General features: G+C 55.1%; 2 protein-coding genes across 2 annotated transcripts; both read left to right on the top strand.

The window, feature by feature from the left end:
* Nucleotides 1-9214: 9214 nt before the first annotated feature.
* Nucleotides 9215-9999, top strand: ColSpa_05728 (FK506-binding protein 1B; the record flags this gene model as incomplete). Its single annotated transcript, XM_049271940.1, has 5 exons — nt 9215-9339; nt 9446-9510; nt 9604-9664; nt 9879-9920; nt 9972-9999. 5 exons carry the CDS (start codon nt 9215-9217, stop codon nt 9997-9999), a joined length of 321 nt encoding a protein of 106 aa, XP_049127897.1.
* Nucleotides 10000-11639: 1640 nt separating this feature from the next.
* On the top strand, nt 11640-14980 carry ColSpa_05727 (ubiquitin-activating enzyme E1-like; the record flags this gene model as incomplete). Its single annotated transcript, XM_049271939.1, has 4 exons — nt 11640-11645; nt 11778-12154; nt 12200-14189; nt 14237-14980. 4 exons carry the CDS (start codon nt 11640-11642, stop codon nt 14978-14980), a joined length of 3117 nt encoding a protein of 1038 aa, XP_049127896.1.
* Nucleotides 14981-14990: the final 10 nt, after the last annotated feature.

The raw sequence follows: 14990 nt of genomic DNA, 5'->3' as shown, positions 1-14990 counted from the left end.
GATGGAAACACACGACAAGGGAAGAGGGTCTGGGGGCAGGGGAGGACGGGGATGGGGTGGCAGCAAAAAGAGGCAAAGCAGGGAGACTGCGCAGAGAGAGAGAGACACAGGCAGATGGAGAAGGGGGGGCAATGAGATGGGATGGGCTAGGGTAGGGTGGATCGGGGATGGGATGGAGTGAACTCGCTCTGTGCGAGAGACTTGTAGAGGAGGGAGGGACGGAAGCTGGAATGGCAGAAAGCCGGGTTCTGCTGGGCAGTTGCAATTAGCAAGTCCAGGCACAGGAAATACATAATACCTTGGAGGAAGACGGACGGACGTACAGGGGGGCGTGAGCGTGGGCTCGGGGTGTGGCCACCCAATTTTTTTTTTAGGGATGATTTTATTCTTTCTTTCTTGTCCCAGCGCCCAGCCCATTTCTCGTCCGCCAGCGCTGCACACCCACCCCCTTTTTTTTTTGCCGTTTTATTCCACGCGGCAACAGCATCGGCACCACCAAACCACACCGGCGCCAACAGTTCATTACTCATAAAGCCCTGCAGGTGAGCCAAGGCCGAAGAAGCGGAAGTGGATAACACGACTTGTGCAGTGCTGAGAATAATACTGACCATGAGTGCCATCTTATTACCACATCTATTTCCACCACCCACCAGAACGCCGCTGGCCTGCCAGCTAGCTCGGCGCAGTACGAATCATGCCTCTCCCATCAGCAGTAATGGCCGAGACAGAAGGCTAATGCAGCACAACGATTACGCAAGTCGACTCGGCACAGTAAATCCCATGAATATCATCTGTTGGCATTGCGGAGCGCACTTGCAACCATGCCTATCTAAGCAGCTTACACGGAGCATTGCAAACTTATCCCATCTCGTATAAGCCTCACCTATGGCGACGACACCACTTACAGACGGAACAGCGGCTCGTATATACCATTGTGGCGTGCCTGAGCGTGGTGCTGCACCGTGGCCGTCGGGTCAAGGTAAGCGATCCCAGCACGTCTATCGACCGTCTCATCTCTGCGTTGCTGTGTGTACAATCCCAACTTGACCCTGGCCGGTGCAGTTCATGGTTAAGGTTATGTCGGATGGACAACAGCCTTGAGACGAGACAAAAAGACAGTGTGACTCGACCACTTGGTCACAATCCGAGCTCGAGCCTGCAGGCCGGCCATGTACACAACCGGCGCCCACGCAACACAGAATATGTTTTCAACCACCGGTCCAAGGAGATGGATTATCTGCGGACGGCCCAGGACGGAAATGCTCAGTCAGGGCACCATTGCGGGTAAAGCGGGCAGACGTGACCAGATTCAGGATCCTCGTCCCCCGAATCTTGCAGACGCAAGAGGCGCAAGCACTCACACCATTTTCCCCCTCTGGCTCAGCTGACGGGTCGTCCAGCAAGCCAACGGTGTCTCAATGTGCGTGCTGACACCCGACCCGACAGCACCATGGACGCGATCTTTACCCAGAGAGTCAAGACGGTAACCTGAGGCCCAACTCTCACCGGAAGTCAATTAGAACATGGACGGTACATGGCACATGTTGGTCCATCGGTAACCAAATCTTGGCCCAGGACCCTTTCCTCTGCCGGACGTGTGTGGTGGGACGGGTGGAAAGCCGTGAAATGACATTGCTGTTCTGGTCATGGTCCACCGTTCAGGTCGCTTTACCGTTGCGGCGGTGCCTCTGCCCATGGCGTGCTGCTGCGTCCATGTCCACCACCTGGGCCTTGCTCTAGCGCAGGTAGAAGACGTCCAGCCCTCAGACCCGTTGACGGACAGGGATCGAGGCGCCCTGGTACGTGCTAGCCAATCCAAGATCGGGTACCTGACCGCGGCGTCTAGTGGAAACAATATCGTTGGTGCGCGCCCACGATCGGACTGGTCTCCATGGAGAGATGGGAGGCCAAAATGGTGAAGAACGGCTGTACGGGCCTGGCCAGCAGACTTGACGCCTTGAACAAAGTCCTCGGAGCAGCGTGTGTGATATGTCAAAGAGGTAGGCTGGCAATATGAGGTTGATGGGACAAGGCGGAAGACGCTGAGCGGCAGGAATGAGGAAACGGAGAGGCTCAGCTTTTTTCGGGGCACGCCTGATTTGCAAGGTCGTGGAATACCTGGTGTACACACACGTACAGTACACGCTACTGCGTCGTTTAGATGATGTGAGGTGGAGCGGGATGAGGCGGGGATGTCCCAGACATTGTATCCGTAGATTTGCTAGAGCACCTGGTCCCTAGCCAAAAAGCAAGTCTCTGTCTGTACCGTCGTCCCGTCAGCCCCGCCCGACTTGCCTGTTTATCTGCCGGGGCTTGATGCTCCTTCCAGGATGGACAGAGGAGACTAGGATACAGGGGCAAATCTTACAAGCGAGAGTATTTCATTGGCCAGATCATATGGAAGCAACGCTACGGGCAATTTCACGCCGTCCAGCCCCTGCGGAACTGTGGATCACTACCTGCGTGACTTCTCCACCCACGGCTTCCTTCTCCAGGCTTTGCATGGGATTCTTCCATCCCTGGCCACAACTCCTCAAGGTGCTTTCCCTTCCGTCGTGCTGCGTGCTGCACAACAATCCGCGCCAGTGCATGCACACATCGGCCCTCCTCCTCCTAAAACATAGTCCACCCACCACAAGAGTGGACGCGGCCTCCGACAGGCACCGGGTCTTTTCTTTCTCCCTCTCTTCCCACTCTTTTGCACAAACGATTCGACGCAGGGCTGGTCAACAACGCAGCAGTCATGGCGGTAGTCCAGACCTTTTCCGCTGATGATCGTTGCCTACGACAGCATGGCGGGCCGCATGGCGAAGCGTGCGAAGCTTGGAAGAATCCCAACACGGGCGAAATGATAATCGGAGGCAATCTGCCATGCTGCAACTCCTCTTGTGGAAATCCCCCGTCGCTCGTCGTCCTCCACTCTGCATCTCGAGGTCCTGTGACCACGTCCAACGTCGCAACGGGAGCCATTCGCGATTCCCGACTTTGGAGTCTTTGGGGATTGGAGGTGCGTCGTAACTCCTCCCGAGTCCCAAGACCCCTCTCGGCTCGCGTCCAACTGTATTTCTATTGGCGCTGCAACCTGCGCATTAGGCCTAGAGTTGATGTTTATGAGCACAAAAAATTACTACCTGCCGTCCTCGGGAATGCTGGTGCTCAGGCCACCGGCCACCTGCAGTCTTAAATCAATAATGTTGTCATCCTTCAAACCCAGTCATTCTCAAATCCACATGCGGAACATGGCCCTGACTGCCTGATCCATCGCAGCTTCGATGTATTTGCAAGCGTTCAAATACCCCGATGCCAACGATGGCGGCAGTTTTAAGAACACCCACCAGATCTACGGCCCATATATGGCCATGTCAACCGTCAACCTCCAACGGCTGATCAACACCTACAGGATGGGTCGGGGATACGCGCCTTTGTGCACAACACGCACCCAACAAGCGATTGGCTCATTCGATCGGACTATCAGGGAGTCGAACTGGCAGATGGTACCAGAGAGGTACTTGATAAATAGGCCATGGCCAGCGCCCATTGCCCTCTCTTACAGGTACCGCCAGCCCGAGGTACTCGTACCGTCCTTTCGTTCTTGTTTTTTTCGTTCTTGCCAATGGACCAGGTCACCGTTGGAGCGAAGTGTTGCTCTCGTCTTTTTCCCGTCGCTGCCATCCCTGCTATTCCACCTTCCCCATGTGACGTTGTGGATGGCTCAGAACATGCGCCCAATGGGAGCCGACGCCTGTCGCCTTAGCCTGTCTCGAGTGTCCCCATCAAAGCCTGTGGGCTTGGGCCTTTAATCAGAACGCACCAACACAGAGTAAACAGACACGATTTGGACGTGGAGTGAGACAACGATGCACGTTTTTCTGGACATTGGGGGCTTGCTCAAGCCAGCTTTTGTGCACGATATAAGAGCCTCTCATCGTCCAACTGTATCTACACTAGGATGAGGCGCAGGGCCACCGGCGAGCTGCCAACTTGATTTGCTATTCCGATGCCGGCAAACCGGCCGCCGTCAATATCTCTGCGACTCGTCAAGTGGAGTGGCCGCTGCCGATCCACCAGACGTCCAGGGCCTGGACTATGGATAATATCTCTCTGATCAGGATACACGGGGGCCAGAGGCCCAGTTGCTGGTCTCGCCCGTTCCGATCAGTGGTTGCGAATGACCCTGTGTACACGTCGTCTTGCGTGTTTCCCCACGTGCGCAACCCGTGAGAAATGTCCAAGCTTCTTCTCTCATCGGCTTTGCACAGTATCGTTAATGCAATGAATAAAATCCGCGTCAAGCCTGGAGCTTGTCTACTCTCACACAAGCTGTACGCTTAACTCCTTGCTTCAATCAGATAAATAAGAACTCAGACGTCACCCTAGAAGACGAGGTATGTTATTGACAGGAATGAGCCCTTGTCGCTGACATTTGCCCCGGCTTTGCCTGCGAGCCATTTCCTGGATCTCGAATGTCCCTCCCTCTCAAAGAACGCTGTGACACCGCACGAATCACTCACTTGAGTCTGTAGAACTCAACCTGCACATGGCTCACTGTTTGTAGCCCATGCTAGTTAAGAGCGAGCTCTCGTACCCCCCCCCCCCCCCCCCCCCCCCCTCTTCTCCTCCAACAGATCCAGGACAGTGTTCACAATTACGGCGTAGTCGGATTCTGGGGTATGAGTCGGAACCCTACGAAGAGGAACGCGGAACTGCTCCTGGATACACAACAGGTCGAGGCTGTGCAGAACTCTCACGAGCAGAAAGATACTGTCGTGACTTGCCGACAGCGTCACCGCTCCCCTTGTTGCAGTATTTGCAGTCCCCCATCCTTCGCCTACCCGCAGGGTGCTGTGTGGTCCATCTCTTGCTCTGTCGCATCGAATTGACAAGCTCGAGCTGGCGGTGTCATCAGCGTGCCAGGCACTGCACCAAGACCCATCGGCTCAGAAGCCGGTCTTGAAAGCAGCGACCGGAAGCCACATCATGTCTCGATCTGAAGTTGACTCAATTACCGTTTGCCCGACCATTGCTTCGCGGCGCCACCTAAACAGCTGCCGTCCGGCCCCGAGCCCTCCCGCCCAAGGTTCTCACGCCTAAGCAATGGGAAGTGTGTCGATTGCCCCTTGAACTACCCATAAATGGCTTCGTGTGTGCCACCATGGGTAGCGAGGTGCTCCAGGCTGAGTCGAATGGCACCAAGACACGCGCCATCGTCAATGGGGAAGGTAGCCCAATGTACAGCCTGGGCGTGGCTCGCTGGCTGACGCAGGCCAGGGGGACGTGGTGTATCCCCATTCCAGGAGGTGTCATCTCCAAAGCTTCACGCCTTCAGGTGACGAATTTCGATTTTTGGCACCGTCAGGGAAACGCCATGACCCTCGACATAAGCGTCTTGACCACCCAGACATTCTGCTCTGCTTCGAAATCGCTTCCTTCTCGTCGTCTCCTTTCTTGAGCGTGTCTCTCTACCAGTGCTTCCCGCTCTGTGCGGCGCGTACGGCTAGGCTTGTGAGGCTTGGCTACACCTGAGAATGTGGGCTACAAATCCTGAAACCCTGGAAACATATTGCGCGGGTTGGATAGCCGGACGATACGATTGCGACCCATCTCAGCATTTTAGTAAGCTGTTTCAAGATCTATTGGGAGGGGAAGGGTGCTTGTTGGCCTGATTGCTCATCCTCTGGGACCCTGACTGGATTGTTTACTTGCCGATCGTCTTATCGCTCGCCCCCTTTACGTTAGCTACCAGTGTCTTCCGTTCCAAGCAGACTAGTTTCGGTATATCTGCCATATTATGATCCTCGCAATGTTTGGCAGTGTCTCTGGGGTTGGACGAACCGAACGCCGATTTACCCATTCGCAAACAATCCAGAGGAAATTCAGGTATGGTCCATATCACAACAAGTCTGACATGACGGTGCAGGCATTCTTCTGCGTTGTCAAGACTGCTGCTTCATCTTGTCTTCACCCCGCACGCGCTCCTCCGTCGAGCGCCGCATAGCCGGCCCGCGGTTCGTGCTGGTCCAGATGGCATGTTTGAGATGTTTGGGTGAACGCTGCTGGGCCACTCCCCGCCGTCTGATTGACACGATGCTTGCGAGGAACGAGCCAGATACTGCCCTTCCGTTCGCCATTACATCAACTAATGTCGCCGGAACATGGCATCGACGCCGCAGCCATGCGTTTTTCACCCTTGTATACATGTAACTCTTGCCAGCTCGGCCATGTCACGGGTTTCTTCTTCTGCGACGCTCTGTTCGGACAGCGATTTTTCAGCCCCCTCCCTGCGGGGAATCGCTGCTCCTGCCCTGCCGCCGGTGTTGATTTCATTTTTTACATTCTATGAAACCCGTGCCAGGTATCGCGAGTGATTTCAGATTGGCGAAACAGTACGTCTTCGGTTGCCGGGCTTGCCGGGGAGGACATGGAAGGCTCTCAGCGTTAAACCTACAAGTTTCCCTATGGATGACGCCCAAAGCCATTCGCTCCGGCACACGGCTTCGGAGCTGTAAGCGATTTGGGGGGGGAAGGTCGGCGCTCACTCATCGACCGCCGATAAGGATGCGCCTAGTTCCGGTGCCTGGATTCGACTACTCAAGCCTCGGTCGGACATTTGATGCTTCACGCGCGGGCGTGGTTGTCAGGGCGCGTCAGGATCGGAAAGAAACATGGCCAAAGTTGTCGCTAACCAGCTCTTCATGACATGAGTTGATGTTGCATCATCTCAAATACCGGGAGCGAGGAGCCCCAGTAGACATTCTAGCGGCCGCTCCAAACACTTCATCAAGAGTATCGCAGTCTTCGTCTTCGGCAGCAGTCCTCACGGCTGGCTGTCGGCTGTTGCGCTTCTCGCGCCCTGCCACGCAAATGCCGGAAGGGCTTGTCAACATGCTGGAAGGATTACCACCTAACCAATCCGTTTTGACGAACGGGTTGGAGGCTTTGCCTTCCCAGAACCAAAAGTCTTCGCCGGCTCGCTTCATTTGATCACGGTATCAGGGCATGATGCAATGAGTGGGAAATCATTGCGTAGATCGGATGGCGCTTGAAAGGTTGAAGAATTGTGACCTGTCCGCCGCAGCTGTCTTGTTCAGCGTCACGCCCGCATCGCAAGACCTGCGAATGCCTTCATTGGCAAGGTTACGGTTCGGACAGGCCGCAGTGAATACACTGCATGCGAGGTCACCCTGCCACGTTCCTTGGAAATTGCTGGGGCGGGACTTGATGTACAGTAATGCTAGATTCCACGGGTTGCTCCTGGGGCTGTCTCACATGGAACTCGTGGACTGACGAGGATGAGGGCGGGCTTCGTCGCAAGCACGTCCGGAATCGTGCTGGACATGCTGCGAGAATGCATCCGTTGAGAGTCTAAGGATATGAGCAGTCACGTTATATGCCAAACGGCTCAGAGAAGTCTTCGGGAAAGGCCCAGTTGGATGGATTGCACATTCACTTTGCTTTTCGCAATCTTCGCTTTTGGTCCTTGCCGTCCCTCGTGACGGAGATTGGAGGGGTTGACAAAGAGGGTGGGGAGGTGCATAATGTCATATTCTCTTGTCAAGTCGAGCCTCCTGTCACATTGTTGACACGGCTGTCTTTGGTGGCTGGCGGGGTCGACAACAGAAAGGCCGAGAGGACGGGGGAGATGAGAAAATTATTGCTGACGAGATCTTGGAGGTCATTCGGGTACCGGCGTAGTCGAAATACAACTCAAGGTGAGGCGTAGGATCTTTGGTGACATGACGAGTGGCGCCGGCGGCAGCGGGTTGGACAAGCGTTGATCTGCAGGTAGCGCAATAGGATGGAGGGGCTGTGAGGATGGGGAATTGCCCTGTTAACTGGAAACCGGGGCGACCCCTCGTTCTGTCAGTATAGCCGACAGACGACGTCGTGCTTGACGCTATTTTGTCCCCCTACCAACCTAGGTTCCCGAGCCGCGAAGCAGCTCTCGGCAGCGCACACGAGGGGGAAGGCCTGGGAGTGACGACGACATTGGCGATATTAGTTTCGTGGCCGTCGAGAACCCGGCAAAGTGCAGCGGCGGGGTCAGCACCCACGCACGGCACGGCCGAGTCCTCACGGATGGGCGCCGTGCCAAACCAAATGGCCAAGTCCAATCATCCAGCAATCGCTTGAGCGGTGAGACGAGGCACGCGGTTCCAAGGTGAGCAAGTCCGGTAAGGTTACTTGCGTAAGGATGCGTAGACGCGCAGCATGCAAGCTGCAGTGCGGTACGTTAATGGAGGTAGCTTAAGTCTTATTGACTGGTTGACTCTCGGTTCTGATTGCAACGCTGAGACCGCAGTCTCAACCAGCTTCTTTTGATGAGGTGCCAACTTCCTGACGGGCAGGACGAGGACACAGACCCAAGCTCCTCCCGGCATCAAACGGGACAACTCTGCTGCTGAAGCTGCAAAGCTTAACACAAGTCCGTGGGCCATTTTGCGACCTGCTATGACGCTAGAGGTATGTCTCCTCGGGAGGCGAACCGAAGTTGAGGATTGGAGAGGAGACCATGTGTTGAAATTCTCCCCGCTGCCTTTCTGACAAGACCTGACGTAAGGTATGGTCGGTACTGATACTTTGGCGGAAGGCACAGTACTGTACCCTTCGTTTAGTAGTACTTATGTCTTCTCAGCGACAGATCATCCAGTCGTTGCAACCTTTTCTAGCACATGGTGAGGGTACTTCATTCGGAAGTACCTTTTCCATTCACAAAATGGGGGAAATACTTCCAGCACGAGTCATCGTATGGTGTGCCAGGTTTATCATCAAGCTCTGGGCTGCTTCGGCATGTACATCGTACACTACCTTCTGGCTTGAGGCATCCAATGCGATCAGGGCGCGAGTCGACCGCCTCAGCTTCAGCAATGCTTCGGCATCCCTTGTTTTTGACTGGGTTGAGAGTCAGAAATCTCTGGCAGTGAGATGCATGCCCTTTCACCTTTGCTGTGGCTGTTTCCCGCTTGAATTGACCTCCAACTATTTAAAGCGCAAGGTTGTTGCGTCCCGCCCGCCAGACACGACATTGGACTATTGCATCAGCTCCCCTTCCACGAATTTACCCCTCCATAACCCCACTTCCCTCTTACCAACTAAGGTACCGTTTGTCTTAAGAAGTAGCTTCAGCTTTCTCTTTCTCTTCTTCCTCTCCCACTTCCCCCTCGCAACGCACACACAATTCCAATCACCAAGACAACACAAGACAACCAACAGCAAAATGGGTGTTACCAAGACTACTCACTCCGAGGGCTCCGGCGCCATCCCTAAGCCTGGCCAGACCGTCACCATTGAGTACACCGGCTACCTCAAGGACACTTCCAAGCCCGACCAAAAGGGCGACAAGTACGCATCCTGCCCAGCCCATTACCCCGCCTGTTTCTCGGTCATTTGCGGTGGTTCTTGTGCGCCCCGAGAGTCAACAGAATGCTAACGGGTCTGTGAATTGCAGGTTCGACTCTTCCGTCGGCCGCGGTGACTTCGTCACCCGCATTGGTGTCGGCCAGGTCATCAAGGGTACGTCTTGCTGTTGATTTCCACCTCCCCGCCGAATCCCTACGACTACATACTACCTACGTTTGTGGCCTTGGTCTGATTGACACTTTACAGGCTGGGACGAGGGCGTCACTAAGATGAAGGTTGGCGAGAAGGCCACCCTTGACATCACCAGGTAAGCAGACCTCCCTCTGCCGAATCTGGGTTCCGGAAACGGACGACGCAGCTCGGACTGGCACCCAACATGTTGTGCTTCGTGCTAACGATTTTGGTTCGCAGCGACTACGCCTACGGCGAGCGGTAAGCAGCACTCAATCATTGCCAAAGCAATCTGGCTCGAGGGCCTTGTTATTGCTGTGTTCCCGGTTGATGCTAACCCCCTTTCACAGCGGCTTCACCGGCCACATTCCCCCCAACGCCGACCTCATCTTGTAAGTTCTCCGGCCAGCTAGCTTCTGGGTGGTTGCTAACCATATCAACAGCGACGTCCACCTCAAGAACGTCAACTAAGTGTTTGTGCTGGATTTTGCGCGAGCGTTTAGCGGCTGGACACGAGGGAGGCATGAGAATGCCGTTCTGGGGCTGCCATAAAAGCAGCCAGGCCAGACAATTCGTTTATGGCTATCCAGGTGGTCTGGACATATCCGTACTCAATTGAACTAGTTCTTCTGCCGCAGACCTTGCCATTGACTGATTTACCGCTCCGCTGTGCTCCTGCTTGACTGCCGGGTCTCTTGGTCAAAACCGAATACTGCCCAAGTTCGCGTTGCATGGTACATACAGTGCTAGTGATACGGAATCCCATGTGAGCTATAGCCCACCACCGAAGCTGGTTGGTAATGTGATGTCAACACCGTATATGTCTGCTGTTTTGGCTGTTTAAGTGCTGTGTTGCTTTCTTGCGATGAATGGGTTCTTCCACCCCAGCTGAGGAGTCGAGCTTGCTGATCTATGGAAGTCAATCCAACCCATACACCCATGTCAATTCTCGGAGATACTCTCAAGGATACTATGTATATGGAATCAAGCCATACAGGTAGACGCTGAGGCATGGGCCATAACCGTCCCGCTAGTTCCTTGTTGCCTCAATGTTGTGAGGCGTTTGTATGCAAGGAACTCGACTTCATAGTCACTCAGCTAATCTCCCCGCGAATATTCTAGGGTGTGTTTATTGCTTATGTCCAGAAACTCACTAACATATAACATGTTTTCAGGTGTGTCTAGAGCTATTGTAAGCCACATGGCCTGCGGTTATGGGTTTTGCGATTATTTTGCATCAATATTAATTGCGTAAAGAGAGCCTGAATTGGTAACTCCAACTACACCATGAGCAATGTCCCACATTCTCTCCAGCCAGTAGTATCTTCTGTACTTCAAGATCATCGAATATCAGAAAGACTTCTGTAAAGCTCAATCACTACGGTGTTCAAATCAAGGCTTCTCGTGATGCCCAGCTCGACCCCGGACTGGGCTGCCGGTGATGGAAGTCGGTAGATTCTCGGAGAAGATGGAATATGACGCAGCGTCTTCGTACAGTGTACAAGCACGGTATTGATGGAAGTTTACCCCTTTATGTACGACAAGCTTTGCAGAACAGAAGTTAGCAGTGCGAGCTGACACTGTGTACAAATATGGCACTGGATCACCAATGCAGCGAGGGGCAAATGTTAGAAATAGCATGGTGGAGCTTTCCAGTGCATCGCCTGCCTGCCTTACGTGAGGTAGCCCGGGCACCTTACCGCTGCTTACAAGCCTGGCTGTCCGTCCACTAAGCACTCCCTGCCCCTCGTCAACACCTCCACACCCGGGCTCCACGACCACCTTTACATCACCGCAACGAGGCTACTCCTTCTGCCATCCGCGTCCACATCCAACGTGACACGAGTTTGCCTGGTGCATTTCCGTACTTTTTGAGACGCAGCGAAGACCTTCTTTGACGAAACATACACGAACGAAATATCGCCGGTTCTGCAACACGAACCGCCCAACACTACACACGGCACACCTAATTTTTGGTGGGGTTGAGCTCGATCGTTCCACCACCCGTGTTTCTTTCCACGTCATAGCAGACGACGTTCCCAAATAGCATCGCCAAGCTGGGGAAGCGCAAGCTCTCCAACGGGGAGACACCTGATCCCAACAAAAAAGCCATGGCTGTATGTCTCCCGCCGACTCCCTCACCCCTCGATCTGTCCACGCCGACGGCGTACCCCGCAGTGCCGGCAACGCCCTACCACCAGCTATGTGCATCACGTTGCTAACTTGCCTCTCTCTCTCTCTCTCTTTAGGACAAGAAGCTCCCAGAGGTCGACCTGGTGACCCGAATGCAGGTCGACGACTCCGTCGTGGGTCATACCGAGATCGATGAGTCCCTTTACAGTCGCCAGCTCTATGTCCTGGGACACGAGGCCATGAAGCGCATGGGCGCTTCCAACATTCTTATCGTTGGTCTCAAGGGCCTGGGTGTCGAGATCGCAAAGAACATTGCTCTCGCTGGTGTCAAGAGCCTCACTCTCTACGACCCCGGCCTGGTCGCTCTCGCCGATTTGTCTTCACAGTTCTTCCTACACCCCGAGGATGTCGGTAAGCCGAGAGACGAAGTCACGGCCCCACGGGTCGCCGAGCTGAACGCATACACGCCGGTCAAGGTTCACCAGTCATCAAAGTAGGTTAGTCGTCCCCCGTGTCGAAACATGACTGACCAGCGCAGCTTGGGCGAGAACCTTTCGCAATTTGACAAGTACCAAGTCGTTGTCCTGACCAGCCTGCCGTTGAAGCTTCAGACGCTCATCGGCGACTACTGCCACTCCAAGGGCATTTACGTCGTGGCTGCGGACACCTTCGGTTTGTTCGGCTCGATATTCTGCGATTTCGGTGATAACTTCACCGTCATAGACCCGACCGGCGAGACCCCCTTGAACGGCATTGTTGCGGGCATCGACGAGGAGGGTGTCGTGTCGGCACTCGACGAGACCCGCCACGGTCTGGAGGACGGCGACTATGTTACCTTTTCCGAAGTTGAGGGCATGGAGGGTTTGAACGGAAGCGAGCCCCGCAAGATCACCGTTAAGGGCCCGTACACTTTCTCGATCGGCGACGTTTCCGGCCTCGGCCAGTACAAGCGCGGAGGTCTGTACCAGCAGGTCAAGATGCCCAAGAAGATCAACTTCAAGAGCATCACCGCCGCCATCAAGGAGCCTGAGTTTGTCATGTCAGACTTTGCCAAGTTTGACCGCCCCCAGCAGCTGCACCTCGGTTTCCAGGCCCTGCATGCTTTCGTCGAGAGCCAGGGTCGTTTCCCCAACCCCTTGGACGATGCCGATGCGACAGTGATTCTTCGTTCCGCAGAGGCGTTCGCCAAGGCTGAGGGTGTGGAGGTTGAGTTCGACGAGAAGCTTATCAAGGAGCTGAGTTACCAGGCGCTAGGTGACCTGAACCCCATGGCCGCCTTCTTTGGTGGTATTGCGGCTCAGGAAATTCTCAAGGCCGTGTCTGGCAAGTTCCAGCCCATCCAGCAGTGGATGTACTTTGACTCGCTTGAGTCCCTTCCGACCAGCACACCTCGCACCGCCGAGCTTTGCAAGCCCCTGGGCAGCAGATACGACGGCCAGATTGTTGTCTTTGGCCGCGAATACCAGGAGAAAATCGCCAACCTCCGGCAGTTCCTCGTTGGTGCTGGTGCCATCGGCTGTGAGATGCTCAAGAACTGGGCCATGATCGGTCTCGGTACCGGCCCCAAGGGAAAGATCACCGTCACCGATATGGACTCGATTGAGAAGAGCAACCTCAACCGCCAGTTTCTGTTTCGCCCCAAGGACGTCGGTAAGATGAAGAGCGACTGCGCGGCCGAGGCAGTGCAGGCAATGAACCCCGATCTGAACGGTCACATCGTATGCCTCAAGGATCGTGTGAGCCCCGACACAGAGGAGACCTTCAACGAGGACTTCTGGAACGACCTAGATGGCGTCACCAACGCGCTGGACAACGTCGAGGCTCGTACGTACGTCGACCGGCGCTGCGTTTTCTTCCGTAAGCCCCTCCTCGAGAGCGGCACGCTCGGAACCAAGGGCAACACGCAGGTCGTCCTCCCCCATCTCACCGAGTCATACTCGTCGTCACAGGACCCCCCTGAGAAGGAGTTCCCGATGTGCACGGTGAAGAGTTTCCCAAACAAGATTGAGCACACCATCGCGTGGTCCAAGGACCACATGTTTGAGAACCTGTTCATCACGTCTCCGTCGACGGTCAACCTGTACCTGACACAGCCTAACTACATCGAGAGCACATTGAAGCAGGGCGGCAGCGCCAAGCTGACGCTGGAGACGCTCCGCGACTACCTCACCACCGACCGCCCCCGCACGTTCGAGGACTGCATCGCGTGGGCGCGGATCTTGTTTGAGAAGGAGTTCAACAACAAGATTCAGCAGCTGTTGTACAACTTCCCCAAGGATTCAGTGACGTCCAGCGGTACGCCCTTCTGGTCCGGTCCCAAGCGCGCCCCTGAGCCGCTCAAGTTTAACCCTAACGACCCTACTCACTTTGCCTTCATCGTGTCGGCCGCGAATCTGCATGCCTTCAACTACAACATCAAGTCTCCTGGCACCTCCAAGGACATTTACCTGCGCGAGCTCGAGAACGTGATCGTGCCAGACTTCTCGCCTGCGGAGGGCGTCAAGATCCAAGCCAACGAAAACGATCCTGTGAGTACAGCCACCCCATCGGCTAATGACATAGCTGACAATTGTAGGACCCCAATGCCGAGTCCGGCCAGGCCAGCTCGTTCGACGACAACGACGAGCTGCAGAAGATCATTGCGAGCCTGCCCTCACCCAACGAGCTTGCAGGCTTCCAGCTGCAGCCCGTCGACTTTGAGAAGGACGATGACTCGAACCACCACATCGATTTCATCACGGCCTGCAGCAACTTGCGCGCCGCCAACTACAAGATCGAGCAGGCCGACCGGCATAAGACAAAGTTCATCGCTGGCAAGATTATCCCTGCCATTGCGACGACAACGGCGCTCGTCACGGGTTTGGTGATCTTGGAACTGTACAAGGTCATTGACGGCAAAGAGGACCTGGAGCAGTACAAGAACGGCTTCATCAACCTCGCGCTGCCTTTCTTTGGCTTCAGCGAGCCGATTGCCAGCCCGAAGGTGGAGTTCAAGGGCCCCAACGGCGTCGTCAAGTTGGACAAGATCTGGGACCGCTTCGAGGTGGCCGACATCACGCTTAAGGAGCTCTTGGAGCACTTCGAGAAGCAGGGTCTCACCATCTCGATGCTCAGTTCTGGCGTTAGCCTGCTCTATGCCAGCTTCTTCCCGCCGGCCAAGCTCAAGGACCGCCAGAACCTCAAGCTGAGCCAGCTTGTCGAGACGGTTTCCAAGAAGCCGGTACCGGCGCATCAGAAGGAGGTTATATTCGAGATGGTTGCCGAGGATGTTGACGGCGAGGACGTCGAGGTTCCGTACATCAAGATGAAGATGGCATAGGGGGGTTTGA

This window comes from Colletotrichum spaethianum, assembly GCF_022836535.1.
Source record: "Colletotrichum spaethianum MAFF 239500 DNA, contig13, whole genome shotgun sequence".
Classification (NCBI taxonomy): Eukaryota; Fungi; Ascomycota; class Sordariomycetes; order Glomerellales; family Glomerellaceae; genus Colletotrichum; species Colletotrichum spaethianum.
This window is presented reverse-complemented; position numbering and strand designations above follow the sequence as displayed.